This window comes from Miscanthus floridulus, chromosome 7 (assembly GCF_019320115.1).
Source record: "Miscanthus floridulus cultivar M001 chromosome 7, ASM1932011v1, whole genome shotgun sequence".
Lineage (NCBI taxonomy): Eukaryota > Viridiplantae > Streptophyta > Magnoliopsida > Poales > Poaceae > Miscanthus > Miscanthus floridulus.
This window is the reverse complement of record NC_089586.1, coordinates 23,176,661-23,202,509: the sequence shown is the minus strand read 5'-3', so window position 1 is coordinate 23,202,509 and position 25,849 is coordinate 23,176,661. Positions and strand designations below refer to the sequence as shown.

At 47.3% G+C, this 25,849-nt stretch overlaps 2 protein-coding genes, 1 long non-coding RNA gene and 1 pseudogene across 6 annotated transcripts in view; 2 read left to right on the top strand and 2 right to left on the bottom strand.

Moving 5' to 3' along the window:
• LOC136466723 (uncharacterized) overlaps nt 1-145 on the top strand; it is a 28,188-nt gene extending 28,043 nt beyond the window's left edge. The window contains exon 4 of the long non-coding RNA XR_010761420.1: nt 8-145. This is a non-coding gene — a long non-coding RNA (uncharacterized lncRNA). The remainder of the gene's footprint in view (nt 1-7) is intronic.
• Nucleotides 146-256: 111 nt separating this feature from the next.
• Nucleotides 257-3,377, bottom strand: LOC136466722 (cinnamoyl-CoA reductase 1-like). 4 transcript variants are annotated; one of them, XR_010761417.1, is made up of 6 exons: nt 2,915-3,377; nt 2,563-2,717; nt 2,268-2,453; nt 1,811-2,166; nt 613-788; nt 257-381 (listed from the first exon to the last, which is right to left on the bottom strand). XR_010761417.1 is itself a non-coding variant. In XM_066465230.1 (6 exons), the coding sequence occupies exons 1-6, from the start codon at nt 3,021-3,023 to the stop codon at nt 316-318; spliced, it is 1,032 nt and encodes a 343-aa protein (XP_066321327.1). In that variant the 5' UTR covers nt 3,024-3,375; the 3' UTR covers nt 257-315. The 4 variants fall into 4 exon arrangements, 3 of the variants coding, with proteins under 3 accessions (XP_066321327.1, XP_066321328.1, XP_066321329.1); XM_066465230.1 differs by having other exon boundaries at nt 613-772; nt 2,915-3,375; XM_066465231.1 differs by having other exon boundaries at nt 257-788.
• A 5,263-nt stretch (nt 3,378-8,640) lies between these two features.
• On the top strand, nt 8,641-11,818 carry LOC136462833 (chorismate mutase 2, cytosolic-like; annotated as a pseudogene).
• Nucleotides 11,819-21,939: 10,121 nt separating this feature from the next.
• On the bottom strand, nt 21,940-23,883 carry LOC136462832 (acetyl transferase GW6a-like). Its single transcript, XM_066461881.1, has 3 exons — nt 23,494-23,883; nt 23,210-23,367; nt 21,940-23,051 (listed from the first exon to the last, which is right to left on the bottom strand). The coding sequence occupies exons 1-3, from the start codon at nt 23,773-23,775 to the stop codon at nt 22,187-22,189; spliced, it is 1,305 nt and encodes a 434-aa protein (XP_066317978.1). The 5' UTR covers nt 23,776-23,883; the 3' UTR covers nt 21,940-22,186.
• Between the last annotated feature and the right edge of the window lie 1,966 nt (nt 23,884-25,849).

The window sequence follows — 25,849 nt, the reverse complement described above, 5'->3', positions numbered from 1 at the left end:
AACGCAGACATGCAGATACAGACAAGCAAGTTATGTAGAATAAGCTGTAGCTGACCAGCGTATGCAGTCAATAGCTGGGCGGACACGCTTCCATGGAGATGATAGCTACTGATTTGTTTCAGTTCAAGCGGACAAAATGATCAACCAGATGCTGGACGATCGGGAATAGCACCATCGCTGAAATCGCTCTATATATACTGCTCCCTACAGACTACAGAGTACACTCACCGAGTGTAGTGCAAGAGCAACAGGATAATAACCAATCAAATGAACGACTTATTCTGATGAAACATGGCCACTTTGTGCACAAATCTATCAAAGTCTTGAAATCAATACGGGTGGTTGTGATTGTTCAGGCAGGGAGCTGCGTCGTTCAGGCACCTGGAACAACAAAGTCCACAGTTTTAAGTGTACTACTACACAAGAAGGATCACATTTCAATCAGGTTCATTGCAGGCTATGCAGATTTTGTTGTACGCAGTGCCATTCTCTCTTTCTGCTTACGATATTTAGACAAGACCACAACTGTCACTGCTTTGTTATGCAAACTGTGATACCACTCTGTAACTATGCTTGTTCAAGTGATCTTCACGCAGTGTTCTTTTTTATTACCTTGGTGCTAGAGGTCTTCTGGAGGAATCCCTTTTCTTGCAGGGATTTCACTGCTTCATACAGGTATTCATGCGCTGGCGTGAACTTGATTCCTAGGTCCTTCAGAGGCTGGTTTGTGAACTTGTAGCCCTTCTTTGGTGGATTCACCAGATCCTTGCACCTGCAGAACTGGCATGCTACCAGTAAGTTAGATTGACAATAATTCAATATAGTGCTGCCAAAGTAAGGGGGTGTTTAGGACTGCTCCACAAACTGCACCGTAGAGCAGCTCCACAAAAAACTATAGTTTGTGGAGCACCTCTTTAGATGCTCTCATAGTCTCACAGCGTGCGTGGAGCTGAAACCGTTTGGCTAAAAAACGTGGAGCGGAGCAGTCCCAAACACCCCCTAAATGGTCAATGCACTGTCTTGAAGCAATTTGAAACTCCAGACACCATGTATGATGTTGCTATATCTTGAAAACAAGGCAAAATATTTTTTGCTTTGATGTTGATTAGGCTCCATGTGCTGTCTTCAAAGAAAAGAATAGGCACTGTTTTGCTTTTAAGGAATCCTAGACATTCAGACACCGGTCACACCACTTCTGTTTATCAACAGAACATTTGCAAGCACAGAGATATATATAGTAATAAAATAAAATACTCCATGCATAAGAAGTGCATGAGCATTCACATGGCCAAATTTAGTCTGGATGTCAGTTTCCTAAACGCGGGTATTTTTTTGACAATGGGTATTTGACTCTGCAGCTATGCAATAATGCAAATAAAGTATTGTGCAGCATCAGATCGAGTTTTCTATCCACGGATACCCTTAATTTTGGCCATCTTGACCTTGTCTAAAATCTATTAACTACTCGTTAGTGACCAGACCAATTGGGTTTACTCATAAACCCCCTTGACCATTGATTTCTTCATATTACTGTGCAGAAGTTGAATTTTGGAGCAGTCCACTATTGCTTTCCTTTGATTTCTTCATGTCCGAAACGAAAACTATTGGTTTATATATAGAACCAATATAAAATGCTGCAACTCAAGCAGAGCAGCCGCATTCTTTAATGTTCCTAAACCATGCTAGCGAATTCTTCAATTTCTTCATCAGAATACTAATGCGTCATGAATCTTGATTGAAGCGAGCCAACATCAGCAGTGATTCAGACTTGAGAATAGAGGGCACTCCAAGAAGCTGTGAATTGCCATACCTTGTCGGAATAGGGTACTCCGGGAAGAGTCCGGCGAGCATGCGGCAGAGCTCGCCGCGGTGCAGAGTGCGCTCGGCGCAGACGTACCGCCGCCCGCCGGCGCCAGGCGCCTCGAGCACCCTGACGTGCGCCTCGGCAGCGTCCTTGACGTGCACGTAGGCATGCGATTTGTTGACGTACTCCTTGGTCTGCCCAGTGAGGTACTTGAGTATGTGCAGGGTGCTGGTGTTCATGCTGGGCTGCAGCAGCTCGCCGAGCACCACCACCGGGATGACCACCGCCAGGTCCAGGCCCCGCGCCCGCGCCGCCTCCCACGCGCCCTGCTCCGCGATCGACTTCGCGTAGCAGTACCAGTTCTGCGAGTTCCAACGGCGTCAGGACTCGGGAGCGATTTCTTTTGTAATTGATTTGCAGGCGAGATTCTCGGGGTGAAGAATCGATTCCGTCTTTCATTTACCTCGGTGCTCTTGCAGTACTCGAGGTCGCTCCAGCTCGAGTCGCCGAGCGGCGCGTCCGGGTCGCGGCGCGGGTCCATGTACATGGTGCCGATGGTGGAGGACAGCACCACGCGCCGCATGCCGGCGTCGGCCGCGGCCTCGACGACGTTCCGCGTGCCGGCGATAATCGGCTCGATGATCTCCTCCTGCCAGCGGGGTAAAAAGGAAGAAAAAAAAAGAGTTTTAATCCTTGCGCTCGTATTGTATCGAAGGAGAGGCGAGGTCTGATCATTGGAGGCGGGCAGCGGCGCTTACGGGATTGTCGTGCATCGGCGAGGCGGTGTGGATGACGCCGTCGCAGCCGCGGAAGGCGGCGCGGAGGCTGGCTCGGTCGAGCAGGTCCACCTGCAGCATGGTGAGGCGCTCCGCCGCGCCGTCGAGCCCCCACAGGTGCGCGTTCTTGGGGTCATCTGGCGCCGCCAACCAAACCGAATCGGAAATCCGAGATCCAGGACCGCCGCCACAAATGACAGCCAAAAACGACCCGTCACGTCAGCGACATAACATTCCCGGGGATCAAGAAATGAGTTTTGTTGGGAATGCGGGGGGACCGGGAGACGGAACGGAGACAGGGAGGGAGGCAGCAGCAGCAGCGCCCAGGGCGTACCTGCGCGGCGGGAGGTGCCGCGGACGGCGTACCCGCGGGCGAGGAGCATCTTGACGATCCACGATCCGATGAAGCCGCCGGCGCCGGTGACGCACACGACGTCGGCCATCGCGCCCTGCCTGCCGCCCGGTTCTTCTCCCTCTTGATGGGCAACGGGCGGGCGGTGGCGCCGGTGGGTGCGCGCACGGACGGGCGAACGGAAAAATGGATTCGTGAAGTTCTTTCCGTCAAGAGCGAGCAATAGGGGCAAGGATTTATCGGCGGACGACTGAAAGTGGAAAGAAATGGTACGGTGAGGCGGTGGAAATGGCACCGAACGCGAGCAGAAGAAGCCGGCGTCAAGGCGGTCGCGGTCGCACGGTCATGTGAAACGCCAAGTGCCACGACCTTGACGGCGACGAAGACTACTCCTGACTACCACCACCGCCACCGCAGACCGCACCTGGAGTCGTCTGTCTGTCCGGCGTGGACGCGTGGTGTGTGTGAACCTCGCATACCAACGGCAAAACGGGAACCGTCATCCCATTTGCATTTTCTGCCTAGCGTTAAACGTGTGGTACAGCTACAGGTATAGGTACAGCCGTCTCTAATCTAATCTCTTGTTTATAATGACTACCACCAGCACTCGAGCAGCTGTTTATTATTTTATCATTACTATAGTAATATAATACTAAAAAAGGTGCCTGTACAAGGATCACGTGGGCACGTGGCTGGGGGATTCTCTTTCTCGGTCTCTCGCTCTCGGAGTCGCCGTGGGTGCACGCGGATGAGCACTGGTGCCTGCCAAGCACGCGTCGCGCTCTTGTCGTCGTCGCGTGCGGAAAGGAGCACGGCACAGTGGGTTGGTGGTATCCCTTCCTTCCCACTCCGAGTAGTAGTCCGGAGTCCGGACCGGGATCGGAGCGTGTCGTGCAGGGCCTGTGAAAGGGAGGGACAGGGACGGACACCACCGCTTTCCTCCTGGCGCGGCGCGCGGATGGTGCCACAGATGACGCGCTAGCTGGCCGGCCGCGGAGCTATAGGTTGACAGACACAAGTGTACGCAACGAGTGGACTATGCACTGATCGTTTGGCTAAAAGAGCGGGGCCGTCAGGGTCAGGGACATGGCCGTAGGCGGAGGAAGCGCAGCCGACCACGCCCGCAGCTGGTGAACGGCTTGCCTGTGCGGCCAGTGGACGGCCGTGTCCCTGCCCGCCAACGCCTCGGCCGTCGTGGACGGATCTCCGCCCCCAACACCGATGGGTGGCGGGAAATTCTCCCCCAGCAGGTCTCTGGATCTAATGCTGCTGCCTCGACGGAGCCGCGCCCCAGCCAGGGGCAACTCCCGCAGGTCAAGAAGATCCCGGCAGAGCTTCACGGCAGATGCTTCAACTGCCTCTCCTACTCGCACCGAGTAGCGACTTGTCGGTTGCCACGGCGTTGCCTGCGCTGTCGTGGATTCGGGCACATCGTCAAGGACTGCAGGCGAAGGACTGCTTCGACCTCGGCGGCGGTGGGTGCCGACCTGCCTCGGTATTCTGCTCGCGTCGACCCTATGTACTCCCAGCACGCGCCGCGCGGCGGTGCGAGGGATACCGCACCGGGGGCCGTGGGGGGCGCCGGTGGGAGACGACGACAACAGCGGCGACGGAAGAATAAGCCGAAGGAGATCGGCACGGGTGCGCCTGACGACCACGCTGACAAGGCACCTACTTATACTGCTGCACTAAGCTTCCCCGAGCCAGATCCGGTGGCGATGGCGCTATGCGCGAGGGCGGGCCCCCCCGCATTGGTCATCTCTTTCAACCCGATGCTGGAGGAGCTCGCCGCCTCGCTCGTCGTGAGCCAGCCAATGAGAGCAGCAACACCTGAGTGTCTGTCTGCTACGACAGCCCCGCAGGAGGTTGAGGCACCAGTGGCGGACACCTGTTCCCCGACGGCGACTGCTCAGTGGACGACAGACCTGTCACTGACGTCGCCAGGGCAGGGGATGGTACAACTCACGCCACCACGAGCGGGAGCACCTGGCGTCGCAGAGGGTTGCACCACCCCCAGCGACGCGACGCCCACACCACGCGAGGCTGCACGACGGCTCGCACGGTTCACTGAGGAGGTGCAGCTCGAGCGAATGCCGCCTCTGATCGCCAGCCCACCCAGGCAGAAGGTGCCAACCAGAGGGCAACCCATGCCAAAGCGGAGCAGACGGATTGCCGCTCAGCCGCTGGCGCACATTCCGATCTGCAAGCGGGGTGAGGTGCTCCTCATGCGGAAGATGGGCTTTGCACCGCCGGCAGGTCCAATCTCATCCGCGTCCAAGAGAGCTTACGACGACTTTTTCGCAAGGAACTGGACGTCGAGCGAAGTGGAAGCACTGGACAAGCTGTTCCCGGCGGCCACTGCTACGATTGGTACAAGGCTCTTCTCGGATGACGGAGCAGAGTCGCGCGGCCATTAGCGGAGACGCACAGCTACGTTAGTTACTGCGCGGCTCGTAGTTCGGTTGTTTACTTTTATGTAATATCCAAGTTTGAAACAGTCTACTAGGCAGGTCCAGTTAAACTGTAAGACCTCCTAGGGCGCTTATTAGAAGCGTGTCGTGTGTATGGTTAAACCCATTTTCTTCTTAATTAGAATGATACGCAAATCTTTTACGTATTCGAGAAAAAAAAAGAGAATACCGTTGGCTAATTTATTATGAAAAAAATATTATTTATTAACTGAAAAATACGATTTATAAGCCACGTGCGTCGTTGAAACCAAAGTAGTACCACACGTGTCGATGAAAAACTTACACGCGGCCTGAGTATGCTAATGTTTTTTTAATTAGAATGCACTGCACTTGTGATGAGCCATGACCCAGTTCGTTTGAGCTGGTTTGGCTTATAAGACATGGCTGAAAGTAATGTTGGCTGGTTTGGTATAAGAGAAAAATATCGTTCGTTGGCTGATAAGCCATGGCTTATAAGCAGAATACGATCGAACGAACAGGCTGCATGAGAGCAAAATAAAAAATTTAACCTTAGGGACTTGCTAGCGCCCACATCCGGACCCTCCCCTGTACAGGCCTAGCTCGTCGAGCTCGCAAGAGAGCGTACCAGCAGTGGACTTGTGTAGTCCCGGCTGTTGCCCACACCGCCGGTTGCTTTCCACGCGTATCACATATGTAATACCTGATCTATTTTGAAACATTCAGATACAACAGTTGCAACATATAAAAAAAGACAGATGAAACACTAGAAACAAGCGTCTGAAACACTTGCGAAAAAACCTAAAAAATATTTAAAAATCATTACAAACATATGCAACATCTAGATGAAACACTTGTAAACATACGTATGAAACACCTAAAAACACTTGAAACATATGCTTGCAATATGCATGTATATGCAATATCCAAATCTACTTTTGTAACATTTAGACAAAACACTTGTAACATTCGTCTGCAACAGATGAAACATTTGAAAAATACATTTGAAACATACGTGTATAGCCATTACAATATATCGATCTACTTTTGCAACATAGATATACAACACTTGCAACGTACCTCTGAAATATCTGAAATACTTGAAACATACTATTACAACATGCACTTTCAGCATAGCACCTGAGTGCTGCTTGGACGAATGGAGGCTCGTCAACGCGAAGCTCGAAGCTGCGGAGTGGTGCGGAGGTTGCCGGCATGGAGCTCGTCGGTGGCACGAACCTCGGCAGAGATAGAGGCAGGCGGATGGAGTACAGCTACGACGAGAGGCGTGGGTCCGGGAGCGAGCGAGCGAGCGCTTGACGCATCGGGCTCGCCGTGCGTGGCGCGGGCGTGGACGAGGGCGAGGGCGGGTCCGTCCCGCGAGAAGAGTGAGCGCCCCAGGCGTGGGCGGCGTGGGGGAATGCGGGATCCATCCGGACGTAGCGTTTCTGTTAATTATTGCTATTTTGATTTTTTAATAAGTGTGCAACGTTTATTTTTAGTTACTATGGCTAATAACATTCATAAAGGCATTGCTTTTGAGCACAGTATTCCTGATTAGTCAACTACATTATCATACTGACATATATGACGATCAATGAAGAATTCAGTTAACGTTGAGCTGATACAACGTCTCCAGGCAAGGGATCCCCAGGAAAAAGAGGCACGGGATCCAGGAATAAAACAAAAAATCGATAATGAAGTCGTGCTACCTACGTTACAAGAGGGTAGTAGGTCATCCCAATCATCACAAGTACATCTGTAAGGAACTGGGCCATGCCCACATAATCGCAAAAAAGGAACTGGGTCACATTTACTGATGAAAACACTAAATGGTCATAAAATCTTATTCCAAAGCAGATTCTATACGGAGGGAGAGAGAAAAGTATCAATGGACGACGCAAGCAACACAACATTGCAAAATCAATTTCAGCACAGCTTTAGCTTTAGGTTCCGCCTATTCGGTTGTCGTTCTATTATTTTTGCAGCAAAAATACTTTTGGTTGTCATTCTATTTTTTTTAGCAAAAGGACTTTCACATGTTGAACCAAACACAACCACATCATTGCCCTTTTTTTCCCTTCTTGTCTGTAGATTTGGATGTAGAACACTTTATTTTTTTCCTCTAACCTAGATCATTTTTATTTCCCTACACACATTCCAACACGTGTATGTTATTCGCTATCGTTCTCCCTTCATTCTTCGTAGACAATTTTTGTTAGATCCCGTTCTCAGGGCCTGTTTGGTAGCACTCCTGGAGCTGCTCCGGGAGCAGTTTCACGACTTCGCCTACCAAATAGGGTATGGAGCGTCCACTCCTTCCGCGAAACGCTCTCTAGAGCTAAAATCCTCCGAGAGCCCAAAAAGCTAGCTTTGCCCCGCTCCTCCATCCGAGTGCATGGACCCTCCCCGAACTTCCCTTCATCTAGGCGTGCTAGACGTGGTGGTTGACACAAAGTTGTGCGTGGTGTCTTGGGATGGGGCGAAGTCACATCAGAGCGGAGTTGGGTGTATCTATAGGTGGGGTGCCAGAATTAACGACGATGAGAAACAGATGAGCTATAGTCGGATTAGTGGGAGCAGCGCCAAGAACGGAAGGAGAGACGTCAGGGCAGGGTCAGAGTCAGAGAATTCTGATGGAACAAGGAGGGACGGAGTCAGAGAGAGGTGGGTGTGGCATCACATATGAATGCGTCGGATTGGAGAAACAGATAGTGATCGAATGAAGACAAGGATAAATAAAAGAGAGAAAATAAATAAGTAAATAAATAAATAAGGAAGATAAAAGAAAAGAAGGGTATTATAGATATTCACCATTTTTATCTACAATGAAGACAGGGGCGGATCTAAGGGGGTAGCACCCTACAGTAGTGTGCATCAATGGAAATATGGGGAGGGTGAGGGAGAAGAAGAGGTGGAGGAAAGAATAAAAATACAGAGAGAAAGAAGAAGAGACCAGTCCCCCTTCAATTATGTTCTGCATCCGCCACTGAATGAAGATCTGTTTTATCAAAAGTTTTTCTTAAATTAGTCTACTCCACTATATAAGAAAAGCTACTCCACTATATATATTGAAGCGGAGCTACATCAAACGCGTCCCCAACCCTGTCTTCTAGGAATGGACCAGGAGAACAATTGCCAATTTACGTGGACTCTGTGTTAATTTCCACGCTCGGGCGGGTCGTGCACGCACTGCACTTGGAGGTGGACGGACTGACCACTACTCGCAGTCCGCGTCAACACCACTGCTGCCACCACCGTGCGGGGGGAGGCCCAAATCACGCGCCTTTCCCCACTGCACCCCGGCAAACAACCCGCATTGTTTGGGTGCAATTTTCTCGTTCACGCTTGCTTGAGCCTGACGGCTGACCCCCATTCGTCCTAGCCCTCTCCCCCTCCGGCACTCCGATCTATCCATGGACGCGGCGGGCGGTGAGCAGCTGAGCCTGGCCGCGGTGCGCGACGCGCTGGTCCGGCTGGAGGACTCTGTGGTGTTCGCGCTCATCGAGCGCGCCCGGCATCCGCGGAACGCGCCCGCCCGCCGCCGCCGGCGGAGGACATTCGCTCGTGGAGTTCTTCGTCCGGGAAGCAGAGGCCCTCAACGCGAAGGCAAGCTTCTTCCTTTTCATGCCTCGCTTGTTCGTCTTATACGTCGGCCGCGGCGCAAAGGCCCTGCCCTCAGTTTTCTCTGTTAAGATTTGTATTGCTTTGCCTGGATGAGGAACTATGCGGAGGAGGCCAGACGCTGATCGGGCTGAACCTATCGTCTGTTTTGTGAACGTGGTCAGCTTACCTACGATTCAAGGTGGCATGATTTTTGGAATTCAGCTGAAATGTAGAGGCTGCAGTTGTTGCCATTGGTAGATACCTATTTTTGTCTTGTGAAATGCTTAATTTAGGTCTGATCTAACTAATCAAGTAAATCGTTTGTAGAACTTCAGTACACTAGGATTGAAATAAGGGCTTCTTCTTTTTTAGGTTCACATTGTATGCAATTATGGCACTTCTTGGTGAAACCCAGATCTTATCAGGGTAGAGATGGATTTTGGTTCTTTGAGCACACTCGGCACTTCTCTACGTGGCTTTCCACTGTGTTGATTTGAAGAACTGAATCCTGTCTCTATTTGTTTGTGTCAAATTCAGTTGGCACGCAAAAATAAAATGTACTTCCTATTATTTATCTAACTGAATAAGTAATATGATCAATCATTGTTTAGTGTTTACTGACATTAATTTAAGTGCTTAACAAAATGTTCTTATCCAAGCCGAATAGCACAGAGGCTACTGGTGGTATTACTGCACAGACACTGCAACAATAACATTTATGTGCTATCTCCTTCATAATCTCAATACATGTGTGAATTTTTTATATACTGCAATAGTTAACATTCTTGTGCAATCATACACAATCTCAATACATTCATGAATTCTGAATTCTCATAGGCTGGACACTATCAAAAGCCAGAAGATGTTCCATTCTTCCCTCAAGATCTTCCCTTGCCTCTCTTTCCTACCAAGCCTTCCCCAAAGGTGCACATAATCAGGAATTAACCTTGCAGTATCAAGAACTGATAGTGATAATTGCTGAGATGCTGAACTTCTATTGCTTTTTTTATTAGGTTTTGCACCCTTTTGCTTCGTTGGTCACTGTCAATGATGCAATATGGAAAATGTATTTTGATGAATTGCTCCCGTTATTCACTGTTGATGGTGATGATGGTAGCTATGCACAAACAGTTGCACTGGATTTTGCGTGTCTGCAGGTATGAGTTCTATGCTAGAATTTCTTTAACTACAGGAATAAATGCAAATTCCCAGCCTTTTACTTTGAAATTAATAATTATTGTATGCCTGTAACATGCAAGGTTGGTTTCATGTAGGTTCTATCACAAAGAATTCATATTGGTAAATATGTTGCTGAGGTGAAGTTCAAAGACGCTCCTCAAGATTATAGTCAATTAATAAAAGCAAAGGTCAATCTACTCAACATCTCATTCTCTTCCTCAAATTACCTTATATTTACAGGGTTGGTAGGTTTGGTGGTACTATGTATAGCAATATAAGAAATGTTTGGTGTTCCCAAGGGCTACACATGTTGGTGCACCTTGATAGTTGAAGTTCAACTAAGAAATCAGCTTAATTTCCCAAGTGGGTAGCTTTGTATTTGTATGTTATACATATTATATGCTGTTATGACCGGCGTGGGCTATTCACGCCGCAAGCCCGCTAGTGGCTAGGACCCTAAAAGCCCATACTTATCTTGATTGCCATATTATTAGAATATTTATTAGAATATTTCCTATTTTAGTTAAGAGACATATAAATACTTGTAAACATTATTGAGATGGCAAGCAGAAACAATTATTGTTTCCGGCTTCCTCAGGGAGCCGGGAGAAACCCTAGCCGCCTTCTCTCTTCCGTGAACAGTACCGCGACTGTAGCGACGGTACTGTAGCGCCGCCACCTCTTCTTCCTTCTCTCGCGATCGCTGGCTACTCGCCGCCGATCACCCTTCAAACCACGCCCACCGATCGTCCACACGTACAACCTCCGATCGGTGAGGGGCAGGGAGCAGCAGCATACCATATGCTACTAAGGTACTCTGTCACACTATCACATCTTCAGTGTGCTTTGAATGTGCTTTAGACATGAAGCTCCAGAACACGAACCATTTATGCTTTATCTCACTGTCAATGCAGGACAGCAATTCTCTGATGGATCTGCTGACATTCAAAGCTGTGGAAGAGAAGGTCAAGAAGACAGTAGAGAAGAAGGCCAGGACCTTCGGGCAGAACATCACCTTGGAGGACAATGCCACTGCCGGTGACAGCGAATGCAAGGTCGATCCTAAAGTGCTCTCCAAGCTGTATGATCAGTGGGTGATGCCACTGACCAAGGACGTCGAAGTCGAGTATCTCCTGCGCCGCCTCTACTGATCACCGATTAGCTGTAGCTGCAAATTTTATGTATGCGTGGTTTTCAGTTTGTTGTGTGCATGCCTTTATTGCTTCATCATTAAAACTCAACTACGAGAGAATGTTACCAGGATCTGGACTTCGTCTGTCTCATCCTGCCTGACCATCATCTGCATGAGTGTGGCACCCATGATATCGAATGTAAGGAATGTAGTCCAGCTGCTTCCATGTTATCTTTAAGCGACTGTTGTTTGTCTGGAAGTGGCTGGCAACACAGTAGGGCACCAATTCTCTGGTTCAGAAACGTATTATGTTTCTTGCTTACCTGACAAATACTAAGCAAAATAGTTACAGCTTTGACATGTAATCAATAATATTGTTCCCCTGTGGTGATCAGTTAACTAGCCCAAACTGATTATTACGGGCCTTTGTTGACATTACTGTCAAGCTGAAAAACTTCAGAGCAGGCCCCGATGTTGAACCGTGCAAGGCATTATTTAGGTACACCCATACGATTTGTGCTTTAGTTTTACATCAGCAAATGTAATGGACGCTTGTCAATTGTTTGCGTACGTGATTAAGCCTGCTTTCGCTTGCCTTCCCAGTGAAATGGGTACATTTGTCATGTGTCATGAATGAAACTGAGCTGCTGGGTCTCCACTGCCTCTTTTAACATCCTTACTACAGATCCTCGCAGTGTTACTTCTCATGATATGGAATAGGAAGTTCCTCTTCACGATGATAGTACTTTGTTTTCTGCCCCCTTTGTATGAAAAGGGTGCATCAATTGGCAGTACACCGTTTGAGTCGCTATCCTATCTTAAAAAATAGGATAGTACTTTGTTTTCTGCCCCCTTTGTATGAAAAAGATGCACTGGAGAAAGTTTATCTGCAAGATTCTTAAAAATAAAAATAAAGTTTATCTGCAGGTATTTATAGTTCGATTGTTATTAAGGAACTTATTCATGAAAAACTCATACGCAATAGCTAACATCTATGACAAATAATATAGGGAGATTTTTCATGATCTTTGACTTGGGTTCTATCTCTATGATAACGAGAAGAAGCTTGTCGCATCACCGCCATTTCTTGTCAGAGAGGAAGTTCAGAAGAGTAATTACTTGAAAATGCTCGGGAAAAACTAAAGGTTAGCAATTTTTCATGATTTTTTTTTCTGTGGTTTCTTTTGTAACTCTGCTGTTTGAACTTACCTTCAGTTATGAAACTTTGAATCAGTAAGATTCTATAGAGAGTTTGGTTATTTTGACTGATATTTTTGCAGTTCCTTGAACCACAAGCTGATAAAATTCCAATGACTAAACTAAGTACAGATGAGGAGTACCAGGGCAGATCTGGTCCCAATTCCTATTATTATGTCTGCTGTGTGAAGTGCCTAATTCCTAATAGTAATGAACGAAGTTGAAAGACATTGCGGCATGTGCAACAGCCATCCTTTGAGCCAACTGAGGCAAGGAGTTGGAAGCATGCAGCTTATCTTCATGCCTATATTTGTTGAATTAGCTATCCTTGTCATATTTTTGGGCAAGTAACAAGAAGGAATGAGATCTAACACATTGTTTTGAAAGTTCCTCTTCTCAGCTGTTGCCATCCAGCCCACCTCACTCAGCATGGTGGGATATAACTCGTTATTTTGAATGTGTATATGTTTATGAATCGAACCTTATTGGACGTGTTCCATAAAAAAAAACTTATTGGACATGATGTGTGGACAGGGAGTCAAAACCGGTATAGTCTTGATCAAATTAAACATGCGTGATTACTGTATTCTTGTGGATCTTTCGCTTCCCAAAAAAAAGTAACAGAATATCTTTTGGTCTCCGGGAATGATTTGAAGTGTATTTCTTATCCATCATTGGTGCTTAGTCTTCACCAGTAAATTACTATTTCAGATTATTTGGAGTGCATTTCTTATCCATCATTGCTGATTAGTCTTCATCAGTAAATTATCATTTCAGGGATTAGTATCTGTGCCAATTGGTGCGCGCAAAATAAAATTTTGTGATTAGTGTTCACCGATAAATTACTATTCATATATTCATATCTATGCCATTGGAATGTGCAAAATAAAGTTTTTGATTTCAGGATACTATTCACTGACTGATATTTTTGTTTGTTGTTAGCTTTGCTTTGTTCTTTTATTCTTTCTAGGCTTGTTATATTATTACTAGCCATTTTTTTCTCTTTTATTTGGGTATATTCCTCATGCAAGGCGACCTAAAAGCAGATTGTTGTTTTGTCTGACTTATTTATTTGTTCCCTTTGTAACAAGTTCTATTCGGTTTTGCTTAAGTGGTTCACTAACTGATTGGACTGATATTTTGCTTATCCTTGTCCAATTGCAGTTCTTGTCAGATATAGTTGCATAGTGTCTTTTGAGCAGATTGGACTGCTTATGCATATTCTTGTCCACATTACACTCTTTATTTAGATGGGCCAACTCGCATATTTATTCTCAATCTGCACATGACAGCCAGCAACAGATATGCTTCTGTCTTTAATTTGTGGCCTCCTATCTAGTGAGGTTCTTTAGACCAAGAGAAATGCAAGGAATGTTCTGTTCATAGTTTGAAAATTTACAGAGCAGATGTATGACATAAACAATTGAACTTTTTCTCGGTGCACATAGAATGTCTTCAGTTTTGTTCTGTTGGAAAATGAACAGCGGATACATGTAAGTTGGCATTGATAGCTGCATGTCATTCTTATTGTCCCAGTAGGAAAATGCATTTCAGAATCAAACTCCAAGACGTATTGGTTTCCAGTGTCACTTGCAAATTGCACTATTTTGCAATTTCATGTATTTTTGCCCTCTGTACATATTTTTTACTTCTTTATAAAAAAACATATTTGTTACTTTTCACCAAACAAATAATTTGATTGCTACGTATATCATAATGTCCAACGTTTCTGTTTCAGGTTTTGGAGATCCTAAGGATACTGAGGTAGTACAAGGATAAAATTGCTTCGTTTGTTTCTTAGCTGTTTCTATTCTGATTAAGAGAGGGCCCAGAACGTAAGTCCTAGTATAAATTTCACGTAGGGCCTGGCCGTGGCGATTTTTTTTTTAATTTTAACACTTTTTCGAAACAAATTTTAAATCTAACACTGTCGCCTATTGCCTTGGCGTGGCCAAATGCCTGTGCCGCGTCGTGCATGGTGGCGCGACAGAGGGCTGACGTGGCGGCGACCAGAAGCGCTGACCGCTGACGTGGCAGGACTCTGCCGCGCCACCGATCTTGGCGCGGCAGTGCCACGCCCTGATTCGTGGTGCGGCAGAGCCGGGTATAACCTCCGCCGCGGCCCGCATGCCCGAGCAGTCGCCGTTCCCCGAGTAGCGCAGCAAGGCAGCCTGGCCGCCAAGCACGCCGTCCGCCGCGGCCGCGTCCGCCCACGCCAGCCAGCCCGCCCGCGCCAGCAAGCCAGCCGCGTCCGCCCGCCCGCGCCAGCCAGGCGGCCAGGCCGTCGGCCCCCCGGTGCGGCTGCTGCGCCCGCTCGCCGGCGCACCTCCCCCTCCGGCCAGAACCTCCGGTCACGCACGGCGGCTGCCCGCCTAGGCCTACGCCCGCGCCTCCCGGCCCGGTCTTGCGCACTGCAGTGAGGTACTCCACCAATATAGTTAGCATAGTTAATAAAGTTAGTAAAATTATTAAAGTATAGTTAGTAAAGTTAGTTAGTTTAGTTAGTATACATAATATAATAAGTTAGTATATGTAGTAAAGTTAGGTAGTTTAGTTAGTACAGTTATTGACTCTAGTTGTACATTGGATTTAGTCTAATTAGTTGTTATAGTTAGCCTTGTATAGATGTTAATATGTGATTAGTTAGTATAGTTATAGTGGACGAAATACTTTCGACGACTTGATGAAGTTTTTTTAAATGCTTTTGCAGATGGATTGTTGTGTTAGAGTTTTGTACGGAGAAAGTGTTAGGAAAGAAGATGGTATGTTTGAGGATATGGAAGAAGAATTGAAATGGTTTGATGAACCTCCTAGCTTCAACGACCTTTGTGTCCATTTGAATACAAAGTTTGGCAGTGATTTCACACTGAAGGGGAGGTTTGATACTGGGAAGACTAGGGCACACTATGTCCTCATGCCCTTGCGCGACCCTACTCACTGGTCCTGCTACACTAGGGTTCTCCAAGGTTCCAATGTGCCCATGGCTGAGGTGGTGGTGGAGAATGGGTACATGATGCATGGTGTTCAGGACGACCCATCCATTGATGGTTTCAGAGGCAATGAACAAGAATTTAGGGTCGAAGGGGAAGCAACTCAGGATAACATGGATTTGGACGGTCAGTTGACGCAGGATCAGTTTCATTCAACTGCAGTAGGCTGTATAAGCAATGACTTCGATGTGAATGAGTTCGAACGGGAAGAGGAGGAGCAGGAGGAGGACAGGATCGGTGATGTACTTAGCAGTGATTCAGACGATTCTGATGATGACCAGATGCTATGGCAACACCGGCTGATGCTATGCCAGTACCGGTTCATACTATGCCATTACCAGTACCAACTGAGGTTTTGCAAGGTGTCCATGTTCAGAGTAGATTAGTCACAGATTTGGCTGCAGATGATATCCCCTATGATTCATGGGCCAGAATTAGTGAAGCGCAGTAGTATGTTCCACCATCACCTTACACAGCGACTGAGCTTGAGCAACTAAGGTCCAAGAACGTACCTTTCAGGGGCGTTCTGAACTATAGGAATGTCAGCATGACGGATATGGCAGTTTGTGATACCGGTCTCCAGCTGTGTAGGAATTCATTGTATAACTATGAGAAAGAAACCATTAGGAAGGGGATGATATTCAACACAATATCAGAGATGAAACTCTTCCTTCAGGACTATACTGTGTACCACCATAGACCGTACACCGTCACTAATTCGGACCAGGAGTTCAGGTATCACTTGATATGCAAAAACGGTTGTCTATGGAGGTTAAATGCATGAAGGAGACAGAGTGATGGAAAGTGGAGGATAACTAAAGTTGTTAAACCCCACACTTGCCTAGACAATAGGGGAAAGAAAAATCATCATCAGCTCACTGCACGTTACCTTGCCCATCGTATATTGGGGTTCGTTGATGACAATAACGACATCTCGGTGTCTTCTTTACAACAGTCCATATCTAGATTCGTTAGGTACGATGTGACGTACGGAAAGGCTTGGCGTGCTAAGCAATTTACTCTGGTGATTCGATGGGGTACTTGGGAGGAAGCGTACAACAGGGTGCCCCGCATCTTATGTGCAATGCATTATTACAACCCTGGCTTGAAAATGGTTTGTGGACACCGGAGGGATGTTTTTTTGGGACCCATTGAGGCATGTCCTCTATTGTGTGTTCTGGTCGTTCGCGTAAACGGAACATGCATTCTAGTTTTGTCAGCCAGTCGTACTTGTTGATGGCACTTTCCTGACAGGAAAGTACAGGGGCACCTTGATGATGACTGCTATTGTTGATCCTGAGGACCAGATAGTACCCATGGCTTTTGCTTTGGCAGAGGGAGAGAACAATGAATCGTGGTCATGGTTCATGCGACTTCTACGTGTGCAAGTGCTTGGTTCAACTTGCACTATATGTTTGATCTCCGACCGTCACGTAGGGATTCTTAATGCTACAGCTGAGCATATAGATGGGTTCCCACCTCTAGTACATAGATGGTGCATGAGACATTTTGCCGCTAATTTCTGGCAGCATCAATGGAAGCAGGAGGTATGTGACAAGATAAAAGCTCTATGTTGTGTACGTACAGAGCACCAGTTCAAGGAGACAAAGAAAGAACTAGATAAGATGGTAAATGCAGCAGGAAAGGCCTGGTTAGAGGCCCAAATGGAATAGAAGGCTCAGTGGGCGTTGGCATATGACGAGGGGGGTTTCAGGTATGGCATCATGACCACTAACTCCTCGGAGTCCTTCAACCGTGTATTCATCGGAGTTCGATCATTGCCTGTGTCTAGAATTATTGAGTTCTCCTTTTATAAGTGCAACGAATATTTTGTGAAGAGGTGGGAACTTACACAGAGAAATATAGCTGAGCAGGGGCATTTTGGAAAGGCTGGAGCTAAACATTTGAAGGAGGCCGAGGAATTGGCCAAGCAGCACACCGCCGAGCCGTATGGATCCCGCCGCCATATCTTTAGTGTACGGGGCAAGGGTGGCACAAGCTTAGGCGGCGAACATTATGGTGGACGAAACTACCAAGTTGATCTTGAAAAGGTAGAGTACAGTTGCAACGTCCCTCACATCATGCATGCCCCATGCTCTCATATGATCAAGGCCTGCAGGGTTCGCGGTTACGACTATAAGGATCTGCCATATATGTCACCCTTGTATCTTCATTCGAACACCGTTAGTATTTGGGAGATGAGCTTCGAGCCATACCATGACCCAACACAGTGGCCGCCTTATAATGGTTATGACTACGTGCCGCATCCGGATCTAATGAAGGTAGGGAAGAGTAGGAGGAAGAAGAAATGACTAAAGGGGGACATGGACGCTATGAGAGGGTACGACGAAGACATGTACGGCGGGGGAGACTTCAACGAGACCCGTGGTAGGAATCTTTGCTCTGTTTACAAATAATCTGGCCACAAGGCTAGCCAGCATAGAAGACAGCAGGTGATTTCATATTGTGTTCGTATTGCATAACAAGTAGTTCAAATTTTGCAATGCTACATAATATTAATCTGAAAATTGTTAATTTGAATACTCTAACCCTTTGTTTATCATTTTGTAACAGGATGGCCCCTCCCATGCCACACCAGCTGTACCCCCTTCTTGATGTGGAGTACGACGACCCCCTTCTTCTACCGGACGATGAGGTTTCCAAGAGGCATTCAAGAGATCCTTACATTCGTGGGACTTAGTTCATTACGTCGAACTTATGTCGAACGAATATTGTTGTCGAAAACTTGTAGACTCATAAACCAATCAAAATATTATGTGACAACTTGTCGTCCATTTATTTGCTTCATATTCATTTTGTACTGCGCTTGTAGTTTTGTACAGCACTGACAACAACTCAATTGTAGCTAACCGTTGTCTGTCCGCATCACTGCCATGCCGTGGTCTATGGCGCGTCACTGACGCACCATGTACTATGGCGCGGCACAGAGAGCCGTGGGCTCTGGCGCGGCACAACCATGCCTATGGAGCACCGGAACCTGGGCTATGGCGCGGCAAATGATTACGTTTATTTTAGAAATTTTGAACGCATGATACAAACAAATGTGATAAACTAAGATCGATCATGGGTAATTCGAGTACATGATACATGGGTACAATACATCAGTAGTTCAAATGGGATATAAGACAACACAATAGAATTTCTACTATATAGCTACATTGATCATTAATAAAGCATGAAACTAACAGACGGCGCAATCAAAAACCCTCAGTCAGAAACATAGTGAGTAAGCAACTCGTCGTCCGAGTACCAATCCTCAACTACAACCTTGTTGCTGTGGCTAGGGTCACCTGCATTGCCCTGATCTGCCTTTTGCCTGTAGTAAGCGGCCTTCGCTTCATCTACGGCCTCTGCGGCCTGAGTGAAGAATGCATCGTCATCCTCCTCCGCTTGCAAGCCCGCCTCTTCTAGAGCGATGAGCTCGCTCAGTCTGGCAGTGTCGTCCTTAGCCTCCTCCGCTTGCAAGCCCGCCTCTGCTAGAGCGATGAGCTCACTCAGTCTAGCAGTGTCATCTTCAGCCTCATCCGTCTACAAGCCCGCCTCTGCTAGAGCGATGAGCTCGCTGAGTCTGGCAGTGTTGTCCTCATCCTCGTCCCCCTCATCAGACAACACAATCAGTGATTCAACGGTGCGACCAGCTCGCTTTTTGTGCTCATCTAGCTTCTTTTCCTCGTACATTGCACGGGCCACCTCTGCAGTATGGTCCTCGCTGCATCCAATCTCTTTATGTATAAAATGCAATCAGTTAGCAACGCGATTATATTACATTTAAAATTAGACAACGAAAAAAAGGCTTTCAAGCACTCACTGGCACATAATGAAACAACATGCTCGTTCAAGACCTGCATCTGTACTCTTGTCTCCTCCCTTGCCTCCTTCCTTGCCCTCTCCTCCTCTAATGCCACCCGTCTCTCCAATCCCCATTTGACAAGCCCAACGTCGATCGGGTTACAAATACCGCGTTGTCTAGCAAACTCACACATCTTGTCTTTGTGATGTTTAACGAAAAGGTTGACGTAGTCAGGTCCATATCCACTCTTCCGTGCAATTATTTGCTTCCTCTTCAGTTCATCCAAGAACTTAGCTTGACCATCATAATATTCTCACCTGCATTTTCTTGTGCTCTGTTCAAACGATATATTATATCATATATGCCTTAGCAAAATAAACAAAATACGATTTTATGGTTACCACAAAAATAACCAACCTCATCATAGTCAATCATATGGCCCCAATAATGACCTATTTCAAGCTCTGAATAGACTAGACCGTAATTGGATTTAATACCACATTCGCACTTGACTGGTGCTGCTTTGTAAATTAACTTTTCTTTCTTCTTTTGTTTTGCTTTTGGAGGTTCTTCAAGCCATTTGTTCTTAGAACCATACAACCACTCCTTGAAACGACACTTCGCCATTGAATACACCTAAATAACGTGACATTAGTACATGACACATATAGCTCAATATTTCAACAAATACACTTTGCACTTATTTTATGCTTGTTTGGACACATAAACTCCAACGTATTGTCAGGATTTATCATGGCTCGGTCTCCGCAATGGCACAGAGGAGGTTCCTCGAGTCGTCTAACTACGGCTAAGTGCTTCTCCTTAGCCGTCATTGGAGGGGGGTTAGGGGGAGGTGGAACCCACCACTCGAAGTGCTCTCGTGGATGTCGCCCTCTCCACCGATCGTCGAAAAGGAGGTACCTGGGGTCAAACTTGTCTGCACCGTCGATCCACTGAAAGAAAAAACACCTCTCATGGTTCTACACAACAAAAATTCAATAAAATATTAGTAATCTAGTAATACAAATGAAGAAGAAAAAGATAGTGGAAACAATTACTTACATTAAAACGACTGCACGTGTAGAAGCAACGAGCCGCTGTGTCTGGATGCCTCGATTGAAACACATCGGCCGGACGACCACAGTCACAATTAGGGACAGGGAGTTCAGGAGGGACGGGGGCATCTTTGTTAGACTCGTCGGGATACATTTCTTTAAGACGACCCCGTTTTCGTCATAACTGCTCCCGAAACATGTTTTCCATATAATAAAATGGTTCAAATTAAACATCAATCAAAACAAGGCAAATTAATGTAAAATGTAATCATTTGCAATGCAACTAAAATTTTATAAACAACAATTATAGCAACAAAAATATACATGGCAAACATACTTCTAACTAAATAATTAACCTTAACATTGACAAAATCAAACTAATATCTTCACCATAGTTTTCAAATATAATTTTCCTACTAACCTTAACTCTCATTCATAATATCCTATCCACCATTCAAACGAAATTAAATTGTGCGTCATTACCTTGAACTAGGACGAGGAGGGAGGGAGGCGGCAATGGAGGGCCGGGCTGTCGCCGTTCGTGGCGCGGTGGCCGACGTGCTTGGCGACGGGCGAGCGCGGGAGCGATGCCTAGGCGGCCTTGCTGCTCGGGCAGCGGGACTGGTCGCGGGGTTATACCCGGCTCTGCCGCGCCATGGATCAGGGCGCGGCACTGCCGCGCCAAGATTGGTGGCGCGGCAGAGCCCTGCCACATCAGCGGTCAGCGTTTCTGGTCGTCGCCACGTCAGCCCTTTGCCGCGCCGCCATGCATGGCGCGGTACAGGCATTTGGCCACAACAGGGCAATAGGCGCGGCAAAAAATGTTAGTTTTAAAAAAACCGACAATGTTAGATTTAAAATTCAGTGCCTTGAAGAAGATACGCACTGTCTGCGCTCTGCAATTGGGTAAAACGCAATTAGTATTCGAGCCCCTTTATATGCTATCTGGGGTTGGTTGTGACATTATCTCGAAATCAGCACTTTCCTTTGTGAGCTGCATTCAGCTGGACCCATCAAGTTGCTGCATAGAAAAGCCTTTCATTTTCAACATTCAGAGATTTGATCTAAGATTTGTGCCAGATGTGATCTTGTGGAAACAAGAGATTACTACAAGATATAGTAAGTAGAAGACTTCTTTCAAAGCTTCAATACCTTGATTTACATTTGTTCGATGGTCAGTGATATGGACCTTATAAATTATTCAAGGGAACTATTGATCGTAACGGGTATGTTTGGTATGGCTCTGGCTCTAGCTCCAACAACAGCTTCAACGGAGGAGCCGTACCAAATACCTTAGGAGGAGTTTATTATATATATATATATATATATATATATATATATATATATATATATATATATATATATATTTCTTTTTTTGTGTGTGTGCATGCGAGAGGAGCATGAGCCGTTTTTTATGTAGAAATCGGAGCTGCAATCTGTGGCTTCTCCCGCCAACTCCCTTTTTTAGTCGTCATCATCACTCAAATTCACGCTGGTTGCGTGGTCGATGCTAAACTATAAACAAATAAACTGTATTCACTTTGAAATTTGATTGAATAACTGTGCTAGAATGAGCTATGATTCATTGCTATACAAGAGACCCCAAGTGCAGCATATCCAGTGTTCTGGCCCTTGAATGCATCTTCGAGAGATAGATAGATGACCAGTTCACTTAGAAAATGACCACCGACTGCTCTCCAGAAGTTCAGAGTTTCAGAACCAATCATACTTGGGGTGCAAGTGCAAGCTGCAAGACACAATCCAATTTTTGTATCGACTTGCAACATCATGTCCATGTATAATGTTTTTACAGGGTCTTCATCAAAAATCAAAACTTGTTCGCATTGGGCCAACGTCAGAACTCCCGGGGGTCCACGAACAGGACGCTGGGCGGCGGCGACGTCATCCAGTCATCGTCGTCGCTGCCAGCATTGTCGCTGGCGGTGGAAGCACCGAGCTTCTTGATACACCAGACGTCCTCGTCGCACGAGAACTTGGGCCAGTGCGGCACCACGGCCTTGGCCGGGTCGTCAGGCCCGAGGTCGGCCGCCAGGACGGCGCACGCGGGGTTCTTGCGCGCGACGTTGTGCGCGTGCCGGCAGAGCGAGCGGAGGAGCGCCGGGCCCTCCGGTCCGGACATGCGGAGGCCGTACATGAGGTAGGTCCCGAACGGGCGGAAGATGTCGGGGACGGAGGGTACCTGCAGCCACGGCGCGTGGCGGTCGAGCGCGCGCGCCGCGGCCAGGGACGCGCGGAGGAGCGTGGGCGCGCCGCCGACGCGGAGGCGGAGGGAGCGCGTGGCGTCCCAGACGCTGAGCAGCGCGAACGACGGCGTCCGGGCCGGGTCCTCGTCTGGGCCGCCGCCGCCGCGCTGGATGGCGAGGTATGTGCCGAGGGTGAGCTTGTGGTTGAGCAGGGCAGGGAGGTCGGTGGGGAGGAAGTCGGCGGCCGAGGGCGGAAGCAGCGTGGCGTAGGCGGCTGCGGCGAGCGGCGGGGGCAGGCGCAGCACGCGGTGCGCGCGCGGGATGCGCACCCGGTGCCGGTGCACGGGGTGGCCGAGGAACACCGGCCGCCGGAACGGCGCGTAAGCGAAGCGGCCGGTGAAGAGCGCGAGCGACGCCGCGTTGGACTCAGTGGTGGCCATGGTGGCGTACGACGCGCCGCACGCCGCACACCACGACTCGGCGCGCTGGACCAGCTCCGTCGCGACCCCGAGGCGCCTGCACAACGGAGACGAAGGCGACTGTCAGCGCACTGACCCCACGTGGTGGTGGTGGTGGTGGTTGCTCGCATTGCTTTGCTCGCGCAATGTGTCAGCATCTGATAATTTGTGCACAGTGATTAACTCGGGTTAATTGTTTAGTTGTTTATTAATCACCTGTGGGAGGGGGACACCCTGAGGCCCAGAAGGCATGCCACCTTGACGAACTGCTTCGAGCTGCTGCTGAGGCTTTGCTTCTTCTTCCCTCTGCTCACCATCCTGGTGCACGCCTTGATCACTCCGACAACCTCGTCTTCCTCCCCGTACTCAGCAACCTGCACAAATCAATCACACTCATGAGCATCAGTGCATCACTATCATGCCGGAGGCACGCAAGGTCAGACTGAAGCGTCAATGGCGCCCGGCGGCTGGGTGCATGCGCTGTGGTATAGTAAAATTACCAGCATGACGTTGTCCGGCGCATGGCGCACCCGGGCAAACGGGTCGCCGATCTGCTCGACGTAGAGCGACATGCCTTTCTTCTTCTTCTTGCTGCTCTTGGTCGTCTTCTCTGCGCCGCCGCCATCATGGTCCGCGACAGGGTCAGAGCCTTGGTCGCCCGACAGGCCGACCTGGCACAGACGCTCCAGCTCCTCCACAGCCCGGAGGTCCCTCTCCACGTCAAACTCCCTCACTCTTATCATCGTCTTCTTCACTGGCTCTGCTTCGTCCATCACCCCCATACCTCTCTACCACTTTCTTGCTAATAACTCAGTTATGGACTATGGTGATCTCTCTCTGCTGTTTTTCAGTAGATTGAGCAAAGCAAGCACAACTACAAGCTTCTTGAAAGCTCTTGCTGAGTGCTTCTTCTTCTTCTCACTTGGGAGGGAAGGTGCCGGGCATTTATACAAGTAGGCAGAGAGGCAGAGAGAGAGAGAGGCTGGGTCTGTGGGGCCAGGAGAAAACAATAGTAGTGATTAGTGGATGACATGCAAGGGAGAGAAAAACAATGCTGCCGTTGTATAATATAATAGATGTGTGAGCTTGATTTGATCACTAGTATAGTGATAAAACAAGTGATGTTGAGTATGATGGCAAACCCAACATAAACATGGCATAGAATATGTCTCTGTGCTTATCTAATAATGGCCCGCTGGCAGAATTTTGGCTGAAACTGGCTAAAAAGCACGGTTCTGGCTGAATTGTTGTGAGAGAAAAACACTGTTTCGACTGAAAAGAGAAGTCGAACAAGCCGAATATGGGGTAAGCCGAACGAGGCTAATATAGGACCAGTTCCTAGCCATCTCTCACATCTCTCTGCAGTTCCATGTCCTGTACTCCTGTGTATAGCTGTCCTTAACCACTACTCCTTAATTACGAATGTTAAGAAATGGAGCCCTAGTAATTAGGAACCGTGGCCAATTAGTTAGATATAGATGCAACTGCCCTGTTCACTTGGCTGATAAGTCAGGGCTGAAAGTACTGTTGACTGATTTGTTGTGAGACAAAAAAAAAAACTATTGGTTGGCTAAAAAAATATGGCTTATAAGCCAAGGAAACAGGGTGAATATTGTTGTTACCGAAGTCATGCATATGCAGCTATGAATTATGCTGCCTAGCTACTCTGTGTTGAAAGATAGTAGGGACACTACTATGTTTAAACAAGTGAGATTCTACTCTGTTTTCTATGCATGCTTATTAGCTAAGCTCACCTAGCTTTATGAACATTGATGAAGTTAGATAGCTGGGATGTAGGCCAAAACCTAAAAATTCCAGCTAGGGCATCCAAATATATATTGCCGCGGGCAAAGCATTTATGTGGATCGGTACCCAATCAGGATATAATCTTATGGAATATAATCATATATATGTCTACCTAGATATAACTGATGTTTGAGTTAAAATCCTTTGGTTGGGTTAAGAGAATTTGAGGTACAGAATAAAAGAGAGCACAAGAAAGCAATTCTTAGTCTTGAGAACTCGTGGAAAAATCAAACGACACATGAATAGTTTGTTACTCTCAGAGATGAAACCTCGTAGATGGCTTGCGTCACCCACCAAGCACCCGAGGCTATGGTGTGCTGCAGGAAGTTTGTGAGACCACTGTTGGCTTCAGAAGTAAAAATACCAAGCTAGTGGATTGAGGAAAGTGTTTGATCAAAGAGATCTAGCTTAAGCTTCACTCTCGGGTGGGATTCATGGTGGTGAATACCAACTTTAGATAAACAAATCATTGCATCTCCACTTTGGTCTGATTATGAATCCCCCCCCCCCCCCCCCCCCCCCCCCCCTTTTTTTTTTTGAATGGTGAATCCCCTTATTTGCATTGCATTGTGATTCTTGTGAGTTCTGCTTGGTTTGTGCTTACTTGTGTGTAGGGACCTCGTGATAGTAACTTCCTGGACGTCATCTAGGAGCTGCACAGTCTTAATTGCTTATCTTAAATAATTCAATTCCTGGTGTATACAATTTTTTTTTATGAAAACCGGAGGATGTGATTAGGAAACTGGACCATGATTTTTGCTAATTCCACGACGAGTTTTTGTAAAATTACGGCCAGGAACGCTAATTCCAAGGGACATACCAATCCTTTCAAGCGCTTCGCTGCAGTACTCTCAAATGATTATGAACCATTCATTATTTTGATCGGACGCTTATGATCACTTGTTACCTCCTAGGAGGTAGTAGGTGAAAGATATATTTATTTAAAATTTTTATTTTGTAAAATAGGATAAATATGTAAATCTTTGGATATAAAGTATATTTTTCCTATATTTGATTGATGCATGCTGATATGGTGGATATGGCAAATCT